Source organism: Arachis ipaensis, chromosome B2, assembly GCF_059453495.1.
Source record: "Arachis ipaensis isolate K30076 ecotype BB chromosome B2, ASM5945349v1, whole genome shotgun sequence".
In the NCBI taxonomy this organism is placed as follows: domain Eukaryota; kingdom Viridiplantae; phylum Streptophyta; class Magnoliopsida; order Fabales; family Fabaceae; genus Arachis; species Arachis ipaensis.
The window spans coordinates 32,064,658-32,081,745 of NC_142437.1; the positions used below are offsets into that span (position 1 = coordinate 32,064,658).

The 17,088-nt window shown below is 37.6% G+C and overlaps 1 protein-coding gene across 1 annotated transcript; it reads right to left on the bottom strand.

Annotated features, from left to right (window-relative positions):
• Positions 1–2,614: 2,614 nt before the first annotated feature.
• Positions 2,615–13,327, bottom strand: LOC148573497 (uncharacterized). The gene is made up of 5 exons (XM_088505792.1): positions 12,356–13,327; positions 12,135–12,242; positions 11,775–11,843; positions 11,352–11,651; positions 2,615–2,737 (listed from the first exon to the last, which is right to left on the bottom strand). The coding sequence occupies exons 1-5, from the start codon at positions 13,325–13,327 to the stop codon at positions 2,615–2,617; spliced, it is 1,572 nt and encodes a 523-aa protein (XP_088361918.1).
• Positions 13,328–17,088: the final 3,761 nt, after the last annotated feature.

Genomic DNA, 17,088 nt, shown 5'->3' on the forward strand with positions numbered 1-17,088 from the left:
TAATTGCTTTCATTTAATTTCTTGCATGTTTATTTACTTTCTTGCTATTGACATTACTTGCTTCTCTTGCCATCAACCCTCAATTCCACATAGCCAATAATTGAGCATTTCATTGTAACTCCTAGGGAAGACGACCCGGGATTTAAAACTCCCGGTTATTTTGTGTTGATTGTGACATCTTTGATGTAAACTTTGATAGAGAGTTAATTGTTGGTCTAGACTATGCTTGCAACGAGATTCTGTATTTTTGCAAAATTATAAACCAACGTTAATCCTCTCTATCAGAGTGCCGAGGGAGGGATTATGTAAGAAAGTTGGAGCGAAGTTGACCGACGAGGGTTGGAGGGAGCGTCGGTGCGATGATGAGCAGTTCGAGTGTGTTAGGGTTGGTGTGTTAGGCGCCATAAGAAGGTTGGAGTGTGTTTCTTCTCACTTCTTGGTGACCAAAAGTGCACTGAGAAAAAAATATGGGGAAAATCTAAATTTTTGTTAGAAACTTTGTTGCTACGCTTTTTAGAGTCCCCAAATATTTACAGGAAATGGGCACACGTCTGGGCATGCTTTGAAAACGTGCCCATAACAAATATCACTGGGCATGCTTCAAAAGCACAAGCACGCTTTTGAAGCGTGGCAAGAAAAGACAAAGCCAAATCACTAATCAATCACCACTTTCATAAAAGCATGGCCATTGATCCTTAAAGCGTGGCAAGAAAAAGCGTGGCCAAATCTCTAATCATTCGCCACCCTCATAAAAGCGTGGCTATTAACCCTTTCAGCTACGCTTTTGAAGCGTAACAAAAAAGCGTGACGACAGACCTTTTTCTTGTAGTGTGTATAAAATTAAATATATTGTTTCTAATATTTAAAAAAAATTATGTTGCATGTACGTTCATGCAAATATTAAAAGTACTTTAAAATTCAAAGTAGTATTAAATTTATACTATGCAAATAATGTCATGTAGATATAAAAGTTAAAAACCTATTTTTCTATCTTTTTCAATTAATATATATAAAAGAGTATTTACTCATTTTGATCCTCAAAGAATTTCGGACCAGACACTTTAGTCTCTAACTAAAATTAATTATTCGATTGGTCTCTAACAATTAACTCTATCAATCACTTAGGTCCTTGCTTCATCAACTCTAACTGAGGACAATATGGTCCCTGACAACTTTAACGGGAGACAAAATGGTCCATGACTCCCTCTGTTCAGAAACGACACTATTCTCTCCTAATTTCCATCATATATCGCGTAACCCTAACAGTCTAACACTGCAACTTCAAGCTACACAATGCACACTTTGCAACTACAATGTTTACAAGAAGAAAAATCCTCAAGTTGTTCTCAACCAATTCATATTCAGGAAACTAATGACTATGTTTCTTAAGTATTTGTCATCTTTGATGGATCCCATGAATCTAGACAACATGTCTGATTTATTAAGACCCGTCGTCGTCGTCATCTCCCTCCCCATCTTCCCTATCATCTCCATGGCCACATTGCCCACCACTCCGATCGCTTCCTTCAGCTTCTTCTCTAAACCAATGTTCAGTAATCGGTTTAGTTTTCATATGAGCGGCGACAAGGACATTACTCGTTGTACTAATAGCTCGGATGCAAAGTCGAAGCTGTTTGCCAGCTTAGACTCCGGGAGAGAAGGAATGAAACACTCAGGGTCCATTCCAAATGAGAATTTGCATATGGTGTCGAAGAAGAATCTTCTCATGATGTCCTAATATCCAACAATCTATATTGCTTGAGTAGTTGTGGAACTTGGTCTTGAGGATGTGGTGAACGTTGTTGGGATTGGAGGTGATGTTGTTATCGAGGACGTGGAGGTGGTTGTTTTTTATGGGTGAAGTGCGGAGGAGGTGGGTGAACCAGTCACAGAGATTAGAGAAGTGTGTAGTCCATGATGTAACACCTTACTACACAGAGCTTTATGCCTAGGTCGTAAATCAAAGGTGGTAAGGTGCTACGACCTCTAAAAACAAAGTACATACATATAAATATAGCAAGGATAATATATCTAGAAGCCTTGAAGAAAAATATTATGCAAAAACCAAGACCAGACAATTTGTTACACTTGAAAAGTGTTAAGATAGAAGGCTTATATAGAAAACCAAAGAGACATACGTATAACTAGAGTTCCAAAGGATAGCTACATATTCAAGTCCTTGACTTAACCTGCGAAGTAAAGGTCGATATATATATATATATATATATAACCCAATAGAAAATCCAAAAGACAAGATACAGATCCTAATTCAGCAAAGTCAACCTCTAAGAGGGATAAAACATGTTCTTATAGAAAATCGGAGAGAGTACATATATAACTAAGTACATAAAATAAAAAGCCCAAAAGATAAGTCTTTCCTTCCAGGAAAGCAAATCCAGCACCCTCATCGATGCGCGTCACGTCCTACATTTGAAAAACAACAAATAGTATGGAATGAGAACCGGGGGTTCTCAGCATGATAGAGGTGCCCACATAGATAATATATAAGGTCGCGGGAAAGTCAGAGACAATCCTAGAACTCCGACATTCAAAATCGAACTTAGGATTTATTCTAAACCAGAAATTTTGGTAATCTATCTAAGAGGTTCTATTTCTAATCTAACTCTTCACCTCCTGTCATCTCAAACCTCATCATCACCGGTGGAACTACCCTCAGCATCACCTCTGCCAGCATGATGGATCTTTCAGTTGCAAACACACACAAAGCATACAAGTACTACACAATTAAAGAACAGGTACAGCAGTTAAGTCATGTAACATATAGACATATATAAACAATTAGGCAAACCAAGATATGCATACTCAAACAAAATATACAAATGCACATGATGCATGTCTGCCCTATGGCCGATGATATCATCTGTTGGTTATCCAGCCAAAGCTGACATGTCCGGTAGCGAACCCTGGACAATCCCAGCGACGCGGAGCTCAAGCATATGCATATATATAAATAATCAATAATCCATCGCGCGGCTGGGTCAAAGGGACCTCAAATCTTAACTGAAACCAGTGGGGGGCAAGTCACTACGTTTGTCTAGGGAGACTAAGATCAATCATAAATACCATTCTAGAGCAAGTGGGGTGACCACTGCATCTACCCAGGAAGATCACAGTCATCTCAACCTAGAGCAAGTGGGGCGCATCACACCCTTGCATTTACCTACGGAGCTCAAACCATCTTATCCCGGAGCAAATGGGACAAACCACACCCTTGCATCTACTCGGGGAGCCTTAACTAACTAACTTGGAGCAAGTAGGGCAAACCACAACCCTTGCGTCTACCCAAGAGGTACATTCTCATATGTCCAGGAGGAACAAAGGAGGGGATCCTAACCTCCTACCATCTCGCTGGAGGTGATTTTACAATATCAAGAGGAGCAAAGAAGGGGATCCTCACCTTCCACCATCTCACTGGGGTTGTACTTTTGAGAAACAATCATATTTATAATCAAATTACGCCCAATATTATAATTATAATTAACATACAGTTCTTCAAACTCATCCCCATTATACTTTATCATCTTCTCTCTAATCAACATCAAAATACTTTATGAAACTACTTTAGATAATCTACCCACAGTACTTTGTAACTCTAAGTCTCCGGCTCTAATTACAGAACAAAAACTACCTCTTTTATTTTAACCCAATATACTTTCGCTCATCCTAAATCCTAAGCACTAGCTATTGGACCTTAAATAGTAGTCACAGAGGTTTGAAAGTTAGAGGAATGGTTTGAAACTTAAAAACAAGATTTTCATCAAATAGGGGTTCCCGCGTATGCAGGCCATGTCCGTATACGCGAAAGTGTGAAATTGGACAATCTCGCATACGTGGCCCTTGTCCATGTACGCGAGCTCTTGGGTAGGGAAACATCCCCACATCGCATACGCGGGACGTCTAGGTGGGCCCAGGGTCCACGTAGCGTACATGTTTGCGTACGCAGCTGCATCAAAAACTTCAAAAAGCTGTTAAATCATAAAAATCAGTTTTTCACACCCAACTTCGGATGCGCATAACTTTTTCATAGAAAATCATTTTTAGTCTGTTCTTCGAACGGTATGAACTTCACGGACCCCATTTTTATTCAAAACAAGTTTTGAAAAATATGAGGCTCTAGAAGCCAAGTTATGTCCTACCAAAGTTAGTTAAAAATCAGTTTTATACCAAAAGAATTCAAACCTCTATTTTCCCAAATTCTCAATTCAAAAACCATAAATCACAACCCAGAACAGCAGCAAATCTCAATTCAACACCAACCAAATCAATACCATAGCCCTTTTTATCATACATCAATCATACCACTCATAATTATTCAATTAAATTCACATCTCACCATTCACAATTCTCACCCATATCACAATTTTCATCTATTCAACAATTCCATTTATAATTTCTAACCACTTCTGCATTAATCATCAACAATTAAGTTATATACATATACCATTTCTAATCAATCAAACCAACTAAATTCACGTCATTCAAACCTATCCTAAGATAACTAGCCTAAATTTTCACGCAACATTATATATTAACTATGAGAAACCAAAACCATACCTTGGCCGATTCCTTGCTAAGCCAAAAATGCCTCAAAAGTCCTCTCCTCCACAAGTTCCAAGTCTCCAACTCCACACCAAATAAAATTTCCAGCTTCCAAGGCTCACTTCAAGCATCCAACATCCACCAATTTGATTCCAATTGCTCCAATTTTGCCAAATCAACTCCAATTTAATACAATATCAATCTAATTCATATAATTCCTTAAGATTAGTACTAAGGCCCACAAAATTGGACCAACCACAAGTGTTTAGAGTTTTCTTACCTTACCTATTGATGATTGGGATAAAACCCAAAAATTATCCAATGTTAGATTGTACCTAAACCACCAAAATTATCAAAATCACTCAATATTAAACCAAAATTGTGAAAAACAGAAGGCTCGAGAATTGGGCACAAGATTCAAAGATACTCATCACTTTGTTTGAATAGAATTGAAGAGGACTCCGAGACGAGTGCGTGGCCACAAATGACTCGTCAATCGGAGTTCTGGATCGAAAGTTATGAGCAATTGAACGTTGGAGTGGATAGTAACACCAATGTTCTTCTTCCCTTTCCCCTCTCACCGTGAAACTCTCCTAATGAAATCAGAAATGTTGTGGCTGAAAGAGGCTAAATGGGGTTATATGGGTTGGACTTTGGGCCCGATTCAACTGGTTTGGCTCATTGGCCCAACTTTAGGTCAAAATCTTTAAAAATAGTATTAAAATTCGTATTTTAAATATTTTTACTCGTTTAAACTATAAATTTAATTTTCTAATTTTTTTGAATAATAATTAATTTATTGACTAATTATTTATTAATTTTGTGGAGTTTACACATGACATGTTGAGGTAGGTGCAACACACATAACAGTTACACCATGGCTTGATCTTAGAGCTAAAGAGGAGGAAGGAGAAGATAGAGAAAAAGACTGTGAAGGTGAAGAAGGAAAGTATGAATGAGGTTATGCAAGATACGATAGAAATTGGGGGAGAACGGCGTCATCTCTGAACAGAAGGGACAAGTGATGCGTGCGCATCTTTAGTATTTTACTCTTAGAATTCCAATCAATAAACTAAGAGTTATTGCAAGAAAAGCAGTGATTTCAGGATTAATTGAGTAATACTTTGAGTTAGTGTGCATTCATTGATTTTAGAAAATTTGGAAGAGAATTGACAAAGATTGAAGAAAAAAAAAGCAAGAAAAGTAAGAAAGAGAAGCAAAGAGGAAGCCAAAGGATGAAGAAAGGGAGCCTTGCCGTGCCACGCGCGTTCCAATTAGGCGCACGATTTTTGAACAAATCCATTCAAAAATCGAAGTGCTGCAACATCTTCTGCATCGATCGGAACATCTCCTCCAACCTCGATCTCCATCCTCGACCTCGATCTCAAGTCTCCTCGATCTCCATCCTCGATCTCGATCTCCTCGTACCTGTAGTTATGCTCACGTGGGACGTGTAAATCACCACGTACAATGTGAAAGGCAACAATTGAACAAGCTTAAGCCCACGTACAACGTGGGATCCTTCACGTGGTACGTGGGCATTATAGAGAGCAAATCAAACAAGGATTGGACTTCACATTGTACGTCGATACCTCACATGGGACGTGGGACCTTGGGCAACCTCTAGGACCTTAAACTAAGCCAATGAACCTTCAATTTTTTATCAATTCAAGGCTCAACTCAAGCCCACTAATGACAGCAATGATTAAGGATTTGGAAGAAGATAAGATTGAAAGTTTTGCTGGAGGCAATCATTAATTAGTTAAATTTGATTCTATTTTGAATTTGATTTTGTTTTAGTTTGAATTTGAATTTCCTTATGGTTTGTCTTTAAGAAGAGAAGTTAGAGACTCCAAGGGGGGGCTTCTTCTTCAGCAGTTTTTACTTTTGATAATTAAGGATTTCTTTGAAGAATATGAGCAACTAATTCTCCTTTGTTAAGGTTAGAAGTTCTATTAACTCCATAGATTAATATATTAGCTTTTTCTACCTTTGATTTATACATTAATATCTTTTCAAGAAAAGGTTTTTGTTCTTTATCCTAAACGGCTTGAATGTGTTGGAAAACAATTCTTCTTTGATTTGAATTTTTTTAACTTCTTGGAAAAGTTGATTAATTGAATTAAGCTTGAAAATCGATTCTCATAACTCTTAAGTTCTGAAACTAGACTTGATAAGTGACATAAAATTAACTGGGGGTTAGTCTTATGAATTGTGTGGCTTTATAAATCAGTGAATGTTCTTCAACTCTTTTCTTAAGTAATTGACTAAGGGATTAGCGATTAATTAGGTTAAAGAGAAATTGAATCACCAAGGGATTGGGGTTTAATTACTAATGATTTGCCATGGTCGTATCTTTGCATGATCAAGGTGGAAAGTGAAAAGTATTGATCCGAAAGTTTTAACATCTCCGAAACCTTAACTCTTTTACTTATATTCTTCTTTACTATTCACTATTTGCTTTTGTTTAATTGCTATTTATGCTTCAAGCTTTCTAAAACCCTAATTTGATTGTATGACTAGATTAATCGGTTGACTATTGTTTACTTAATCCGTTAATTTTCGTGGGATCGACACTTACTCACCGTGAGTTATTACTTGATACAACCCAGTACACTTGCCGGTGTTTTGTGGTTTGTAAAATCTGTATCAGCAGGGACCATTTTGTCCCTCATTATTAGAGTTGTCAAGGATCATTTTGTCCTCCATTAGAATTGACGAAGCAAAGGACCCAAATGACTAACGAAATTCATTATTAGAGATCAATTGAGTAATTAATTTTAGTTGGAGACTGAAGTGTCTAATCTAAAATTTTTTGGAGACCAAAATAGGTAAATACTCTATATAAATACCCATTGAAACCATTCTTATTTTCGAAGTCATTAACAAAATTATTCTCCATTTTGTGATAACAACAAAAATATCTTTAAAATAATATAAAATGCTACAAAAATAACTAAAAAAATATTATTTTTTATAAGTAGTAAACAAATTTTGTATTTCGTAAATTATTTATATATTTGATCTAAAATTTTATAAAAATATTTGAATAATTATTTAAAAAGTACATAAAAAATAGATAAAAATTTGATTTTTAGACTTTTTTTTATTTTTTCTTGGCCGTTAAAAAAGAGTAAATCACAAAAAATCTACTTAACGTAAAAAATGTCTAATTTTTTAATTATAATTATAAAAAATTGCACTAAAATGTCATTTTTAAAAAATTTTTGAAAATATATAGTGAACGGATTTTTGTCGTGTTAAATATTTTGATGACATTTTTATCATTAATAAATTTTGTCAGGGACAATTTCAATAAGTTATCCTATATAATATTAGATATTTTATTTATTATAACGTTGCATTTGTATAGATAAAATATTCTAGTAAATTATAACAACTTTGTCTTTTTTTTAACTAGTATAAAAGATTTTATAATACTAATTTGATTTTTTATTTAAGAAAATATTAATATAGTGGTAAAGAGTGAATTTTTGGTGAAGAACAAAGATTGCTTCTTTTAATAAAGAAAAATCTTAAAAAAATTATCTTGCACATATTCTATATAATTTTAGTAAAAATTTTGGCTCTCAATTCCATAAAGTTTTTACCAAAAAAAGTTCTTAAAAAAGAGTAAAAAATAAAAGAGGACGGTAGTAAAGTTCTAAAATCGAATTAATCAATTCGATTGGGTTGATCAAAAATTAGTTCTTTGACTTATTCAATTCTTGGGTAAATTTTGTTTGCAATGAACCAATAAAAAATTAACTGAACCAGTAGTTAACTGATAAATTAGATAAGTTGGGAGCAATTCTTGCAGTTTTTGGACAATTTTTTTTTTAAATTTCATCCATAAGATTGTATTTGTTTTTGAGAATAGGACAAAAAAAGACATTAAAAATAAGACATAAAGGATAGAGATATAAAATTTTGTGCTTTTGTATTTGTTTAGTGATAAACTAAAACAAATTATAAAAATATAATTTATTCTCATTTTTTTATTTAAAGAATTTGAGAAGAAAAATATAATAATAAAAAATATAATTATGAAAAATTAATAAGAATAATGAAAGAAAAAATAAAAATAAGTTGTATCCCTTATTAGTATCTTTGTGTCCTTCCTATCAAGATGGATACAAAAAACACTAATTTAGTGTCTCTGGAGACATTATCTCTGTCTATGTCTCCTCCGTCAAACACGATTTTGTGTCTCTGTATCCCTGTCTCTGTAAATAAACATAACCTAAATGATATTTTTTTTAGTTTAAAAAAAGAAAAAAAATTAAAGATAACACTTTTAATTTATATTTAATTATTTACCAATTACCACACTTCTAGATAGATATAGGAGGCCCATAACCCACCACCACTTTTTAAGTTTTGAACAAAAGGTAAATGTTAATTTGGTACCCGAAAGATTTAGACAATGACAAAATGGTACCTAATAGATGTTATCGACAAAATAGTCCCTAGACAATTTTTAATTTTGACAAAAGTGACCATCCGTTGCTTAACTCCATTTTCATTAACGAAAAACGCTAAGTTGGCAAAAAAAATTTGATAAAATCCCTAATTTACCCCTTAATAACAAATCCTAATCTCATTCTCTCTCACTCCAACTCCTATCGTCACCTATCTCTCACTCCATTTTCATTAACAAAAAACGCTAAGTTGGTAAAAAAAAATTGATAAAATCCCTAATTTACTCCTTAGTCACAAATCCTAATCTCATTCTCTCTCACTCCAACTCCCATCGTCACCTATCTCTCACCCTATCTCAATTCTTCCATCACTCTATCTTCTCACCACACAACATCATCATCATCTTGTTCTTTATCAACAATAATAAGAATGAATTTTTTACAGACAAAAAATAAAAAAAGACAACGGTTCTGAATCTGGCTACATTTTTTGAATTCAAACTCTTGGTTAAACAATTCTTTACAAAATTGTTCAAAGGCTTCGCCGACAAATCGAACCTTGTGATGATGAAACTTGATTCGTTGCAAAGGACCCATCCGAAGGAATCCTGGGAGAATTCTTCGTTGCCATCGTGATACACGGAAATAGGCGTGGACACCGTTGATGGCGAGTTTTCGATCAGCGTTAGGGAATGGTTGTAACTCCATGCTTCTCTTGGGGGTTCTCTTTGTTTCCTTCTCAGCATATTATCTGAGGTTGGGATCTGGTATTTATGTTCTTCTTCTCTTCTTCGTTGTGGTGGTGGTGTTCTTCTTCTCCTCTGCGGTGCTATTTTTATTTTTCTTCTTCTTTTTGATTGTTGCTTTAATGTGTTTTGTTTCGATTATATTTGATTGTCGTTTCTATTTTTCTTTATGGTTATGTTATCGTTGCTTCTATTTTTCTTCTTCCTCACCTCCCCGCTATCAGAATTTTCGTGAGTGATTATGGATAAAAAAAATTAGTTCATTCATAAATTTTGATTATCATTTAGTTGCTAAAGTTTTAATCTTTCTCCCGAAAAATGAATGAGTTTGGCTTGTTGATAGTGATGCCACGGGGTTGATGATGATGATTTTTCATTTTCATCTGTGAAGAAAAAGAAGAAAGAAAGAATACAGACGAAAGAGAGAGAAAGAGATAGATATAGTGACAGTAGAATCAAGGGTAAATTTGGAATTTCATCAAATTTTTTTGCCAACTCAGTTTTTTTCGTCAATGAAAACAGAGTTAAATGACGGATAGTCACTTTTGTCAAATTTAAAAATTGTTCAATGACCATTTTGTCAATAACATCTATTAGGTACCATTTTGTCAGCGCCTGAATTTTTCGGGTACCAAATTAGTATTTATCTCTTTCTATTGCATCATACAGGACCACACAAAAGTTTATAGCCAACAATATTTAAGTGTTGGTTAAACTTAAGAATAAACTACCATTTGTATCTATAAACTTTATAAATACCAATAAAAGTACCATCAAACAAAGAAATTAATGTTGTACCCATGAAAGATGAGTTTCGTGTGACAAAAGTATCCAAACTCTAATTTTTTGTTAACTTTTTAATAAAATTCCTAAATTACCCCCATCCTTTACCTTCTTTCCCAAACATCCGGTATGCAAATTCTTCCCTTGTATCTCCATAACCCTTCATCATCCTTAGTGAATTCTTTGCGCCTCTTATCACCAACTGGCTGAAACAATTGCCGAAGCCTCTGCTCATCTTGTTGAGCTCTTTGTATTTCTGATTTTAACGTGCTTGAGATTTGTAGTTGGTTCAAACAAGCTCTTCCGGCAACTTCACCAATATCCAGCTTAAGATCTACAAACTTATCCACTAGCTCTTCTTCCTTGATTCTCATCCAAGCTATTGTTAGAGATTTCCGACTCGAAGCGTCTGCTACCACGTTCGCCTTTCCAGGGTGATAACACAACTCAAAATCATAATCTTTAAGCAATTCCATCCATCTTCTCTGGTGCATATTTAGCTCCTTCTGATCAAAGATATACTTGAGACTCTTATAATAAAAAAAGACGCTAAACCTTACTCCGTACAAGTGGTGTCTCCAAATCTTCAATGCAAACACGATCGCCGCTAATTCCAAGTCATGAGTGGGGTAATTTACCTCATGCGGTCTCAGCTGACGCGATGCGTAAGCCACCACATTCTGATGTTGCATCAACATGCAACCCAAACCTTTCAAGGAAGCGTCACAGTACACTTCAAACGGTTCATGCGGTTTCGGTAAGATCAAAACAGGTGCTGAAGTTAATCTCTGTTTAACGTCTAAAAACTCTCTTTGCACTCCGACGTCCACACGAATGGCACCTCTTTCCTTGTTAATTTCGTCATCGGTAGTGCAATCCGGAAAAATCCTTCAATAAATCTCCGGTAATATCCGGCTAAACCCAAAAAGCTCCTGACTTCCATCACAGTCGTCGGTCTTTCCCATTCCATCACCGCTTCTACCTTAGAAAGATCTATGGCTATTCCTCCTTTACTCACCACATGGCCTAAAAACTTTACTTCCTCCTTCCAGAACTCGCACTTTGACAACTTAGCATACAACTTCCGCTCCTTCAAGATTTGCAACACAATCCTCAAGTGTTCCTCATGCTCTCTTACCGTCTTAGAGTAAACCAAGATGTCATCTATGAAAACCACCACGAATTTGTCCAAAAAGGGACGAAACACTCTGTTCATGTAATCCATGAAAATAGCAGGTGCATTCGTTAACCCAAAGGACATTACCATAAACTCGTAGTGTCCATAGCGTGTCCTAAACGCAGTCTTAGGAATATCATCCTCCTTCACCCTTATCTGATGGTAACCGGATCTCAAATCAATCTTGGAAAACACTCCAGCTCCTTGCAATTGATCCATCAAGTCATCTATTCTTGGCAGCGGGTACTTATTCTTCACAGTCACTTTATTCAACTGTCAGTAATCCACGCACAAGCGCATTCCTCCATCTTTCTTCTTCACCAATAAAACTGGCGCTCCCCACGGTGATACACTCGGTCGAATGAACCTCTTGTTCAGAAGCTCTTCCAACTGAGTCTTTAACTCTGCCAGCTCTATCGGAGCCATTCTATACGGCACAATTGATACTGGTCCGGCTCCCGGCACTAATTCGATCGCAAATTCAATTTCCCTCTGAGGTAGGAACTCAGGGATATCTTTCGGAAATACTTCTGGAAAATCTCTAACCACCGGTATCTGATCTAAGCTTTGGGCATCCCCAATGCATTAGCAGCAAATAGAATAAATCCCTGACACTCCTCCCCACTACAATGCACCATTACAGAGTTTAGGTAATATCCCGTAGCTACCATTGCTCCATTTTCTCCTTCCGGCATAAACCAAATTGTTTGTTCAAAACAATCCAACAAAACCCAGTTCTTCGACAACCAATCAAACCCCAAAATCATTTCAAGCCCTACCATTGGTAAACAGAACAAATCATGCACAAACTCTCTCCCCTCAAGCTTGAAACCTACTTGTCTACAACCTGACCTAGTCATAACTGTTTGATACGGAGTATGTACATGCAGATCAAAAGGCAACTCTGACACTTTCAAGCCTAATTCCTCAACCTTAGCAAAAGAAATAAACGAATGCGAAGCTCCAGTATCATATAATGCAACTAAGGATTTATCACCAATTAGATATATACCTCTCATCAACGGATCCACCTTAGAAGCATCCTTGGCATTCACAGCAAAGACCCGACCTTGATGCTGACTCTGGCCCACATTCTGATTCCTGCCACGAGTGCAATCCCTCGCAAAATGACCAGGCAAGCCACAGTTGAAGCACCCACCTATACCAATCTTGCAAGAGTCATATGGATGAAAACGTCCACAACGATCACAAGCTAAATCCGAAGAACCCTTACTCTGATTTCCTCTCCCTTTGCCACGCTGAATCTGGTCATGTGTGTTCTTTCTGAAGCCTCCTTGACCTTGAGGTGCATATCCTCCTCTCTTGAAGCTTTGTCCTCTCGGATGAAGGTACTTGCCACGCCCACGACTAGAGCTTCCTCCATGAGTATCCTTAGATGCCGCCACGGTCTTGGCATACTCCTCCACTACTCTAGCCTTATTCACCAAGTCGGAGAAGACACGGATCTCCATCGGAGCCACAGCAGTGATAATGTTGTCCTTCAACCCCCTCTGATACTTAACGCATCTCCAGCTCTCGTAAGTCTCCAGGTCACCCTGACACACCCGAGAAAACCTACAAAGCTCTTCGAACTTGTTAGTGTACTCGGTCACAGACATGGAACCTTGCTTCAGCTGCATTAGCTCCATCTCCTTTGCTTCCCTTGCAGACTCAGGGAAATACTTCTTATAGAAAGTCGTTTGGAACACCTCCCATGGAATGTCGGCGTTTTGAAGCTGTAGCAAACGCCACTCAGCTTACTACCAGGGCTGGGCCTCTCCCGCTAGTTGATAAGTGGCAAACTCTACATATTGATTAATAGGAACATGTTGCGCCTGTAAAGCACGCTCCATAGCCTGGAACCAGTGGTCTGCTTTAGTAGGATTTGTGAACCCTCGGAAAGTTGGCGGATGAACCTTGAGGAACGTTGCCAAGGTCATCGGAACTACTCCCGTGTTATCGCCGTTTCCCTCAACATTATCATTGGCATTTCCTTCTCCGTTCCCATTATCATTCCCTGCCGGTTGGCCTAACCTCTGCACAGCTTGCAGAGTCACAGCAGCATTCGCCTCCATGGTATTTGCTAAGTTAGCCATGGCCGCCAGAAACTTGGCATGGTTATCAGTTGGCTGCTCATTCTTACTTTCTCGCGTACGTGTTCGACCTCACCCGCGAGTGGCCATGTAGGGTTCCTGTCTACACCAAACAATCGATATCAAGGTGATCAGTCTCAATATCAAAAGCCTAGTGCTTCAATTATCCCAAACAGGCACTCACAAACAAGCATGCTATGCATATATCAAGTAGATAACCTAATAGCATCAAAGAAAAGACACATAGAGTATATAATGAAGCACAATCGGTCCATCCCTCAGGCTCACGAGGACAAACAACTCTGATACCACTAAATGTAACACCCTAATTAGCCTAAGCCTTATCTCGCGTCGTAAAGCAAAGGTTAATCAGAGGTTACGACAGTTCTAAGCTCATACGTATAATATATAGAAGAATAATATAATATCTAGAAGCCCGATGAAAGATATAGCTCAAATATTGGATTTGAAAAGCGCAAAGCGTACTAACGAGCTACTAGCTTAAGGCACAGGAAACAGATAAGATACAACAAAATATAAGTATATAATATCATAGGAAACTAGCCTCGACTCGCGGAGTTTAAGCCGACTGGCCATATACAGACCATACAAAAACCTAGCAGTTTAAAAATAGCTTATACAAGTTGTTCTCTCAAATACAAGCCTCTAGGCTAAACAAAATACAAAAGTGAGAGACATATAAACAAAATAAACCAAAAAGACTCCAAATGAAACCAAGATCCTCCGCTCCTGTCACCATCCAAAACAACTCACCAAGGTGGGTTGCGACTTGCATCTGAAAAACACAACAAAGATATGGTATGAGAACCGGAGGTTCTCAGTATGGTAACAGTGCCCAGTGATGTAGGATATAAGACCCCGGGACGCCAAAGGCAATCCTAAGCTCCATATCCATCACAAGATTCAAGCTTAAAGCATTATAAAACAAATAAGCATAATATAAACCTTATCATAAATAAACCGGGTGAACTATCTTAAAGGATTTCTACTCTAACCATACACCGCTGTCCCACGGCCTTCACCAACCTATCCTCCATGCGATCCCATCGCCACCGCCTACCGAACCTCCTCAATCCCAGTAGAAAGCACAATTAATAACAATGCAAGTAATTCACAAGTAACAGCATACAAGGCAAGTAGATCAAGTAAGCAAATAGACATGTTATTCAATTAGGCATACAATTACAAGTCGTCAAAGCAAACAAACAGGTAGAAATGCATATGATGAATGCCTGCCCTACTGGCTGTGATATCACATTGTCGGTTCAACTGCCAACCCGACACATCTCCATGGAGACGTCGCCCTTCGGATTACTCATATGGGAACCCCCGAGATATAGTGCCCGGATCACTGTCCAGGTACTGGCGCCTGCACGCTCTATAGGTCCGAAGGGATGCGAGTGGGATACTCTTGCCACAGACCTCACATCTCAACGCAAGCAGGACGAACTACCGCCCTTACGCCGCTGCCGCTACCTCGACAGGCGAGATCCAATCGTCGTCCCTGTCGGGCGCATAGCGTCTCATATTCTAAGTAAAAACAATATCTCAGTGGTTTTCAGAAAAAAATTTCAGTATACAGAGATCCTTCGTCTCAATCCGAGTCCTCGACTCATCTCAACCACTGTCCCTTTCATAACTCAGTTTCCAAGGTCAAAAGTTCATCATTCCTTATCTCATATATCTCTTATCCTCCACCCAACGTCAAATCATTCTCAGCACGCCAGAAACCTAAACCTCCATTTTCTAATTTATCATAAAACCATGTTCTAAAAACCTTAAGTTACATCCCATGTTCCAATACTCAAAAATTAAGCCCATAAGTTTTAAAATGGTGTTTTAGAAGCTTACAACCATGTTGGAAAGGTAGAATAGTTGAAAACAAATAAAATTTTGAGAATCAGGACTTGTGCGGCCGCACAAGGGTCTGTGCGTGCGGACACTCCTGAGAGTTTTGAAATGTGCGCATACGCACAGGTGTTAATTTTTACAAAGATCTGTGCGCTCGCACAACCTGTGCCAACGCCCCCAACAGACTGACCTTCCCGACGTGTGCATCCGCACAGACCTGTGCGTCCGCATAGGTTGAAGTTTTTTCTTAGATGTGCGCACAAGCTGTGCTGGCGCTACGAAAAAAATGCACTTCCCTGCCTGTACGTGCACACAGACGTGTGCGTCCGCACAGGTCACAATATTTGCAGGGTGTGCGTCCGCACGAGGGTGTGCGCCTGCACACATAAAAAATCATAAAATTCTGCAACTTTGCAGAATTTCAGATTTTTCACACCAACTTTGAAGGATCATAACTTCCTCTACAAAATTCCAATTTTCACAAATTTTATATCGATCTAAAGAGTTTTCAAAGATCTTTAATTATAAACAAATTTCAATCAATTTTGAAAACCAAGGCAAAAGTTATGATCGTGCAAAGTTCACCAAAAACCCAATTTTACCAACTTCACAATTTACACAATTTCTTACCATATACATTCCAAACCGTACCATACCATTCCAAACCCCCTTCTCTCATCAGAATTTACCTTTTTGGGTCATATCACACTAATCATACCACAATTTCTTTCACCTTTCATTTATCACATATATATAACATATCCACCAATCATCATCATCTCATTACCAAGTCTCATCATCAACTCAACCAAGATTCATATTCATAATCAACAAAACTCAAGCATCTAATCTATCATATTTCAACTTCATCATGTAATCACAACAACACATCAATACATTATGACTCATCAACACTAACAATCATCAACATCATACAATTTCCAACCTATCCTATAGGTCACTAGCCTAAGTGTCCATGAATATTATATACTACATAGAGAAAACCGAAACCATACCTTGGCTGATTCTCTTTATGCACCCAATTTCCAACTTAGCACAAACAAGCTTCCAATCACAATCCAAGCTTTCAAATCCACTCCAGTAAGCACAAATAAGTTCCAAGAGCTCCCAAAGCCACAACAATCAAACCATATACATATAAATCACCACCAATCAACCTAGGGCTTAACATAAATCAAATCTCACAAGGTTTTAGTATCTCTTACCTCTCCCAACAGATTTGATGGTCACAATCCAAGGCTAAGCAAGAATTAGAGCAAACCAAAACATCCAAAATCACAAAAACTCATTCAACCAAAAACTCTATATACCCAAAATTTTCAAGAGAGAAACTGGAAAGATTTCGTAAATACCTTGAGGGTTTCTTAAGTGGATTTTGTAGAGATCTTCACAAGGAACGCGTAGCCACTGACGGT

Coding starts and splice junctions, on each gene's coding strand:
- LOC148573497 (XM_088505792.1), bottom strand. CDS start 13,327: ATGCAGCTGAAGCAAGGTTCCATGTCTGTGACCGAGTACACTAACAAG. Junction 11,844..12,134: donor TAGTGCCGGGAGCCGGACCA/GTATCAATTGTG, acceptor GGTTACCATCAG/ATAAGGGTGAAGGAGGATGA. Junction 11,652..11,774: donor ATGGACACTACGAGTTTATG/GTAATGTCCTTT, acceptor GTTTACTCTAAG/ACGGTAAGAGAGCATGAGGA.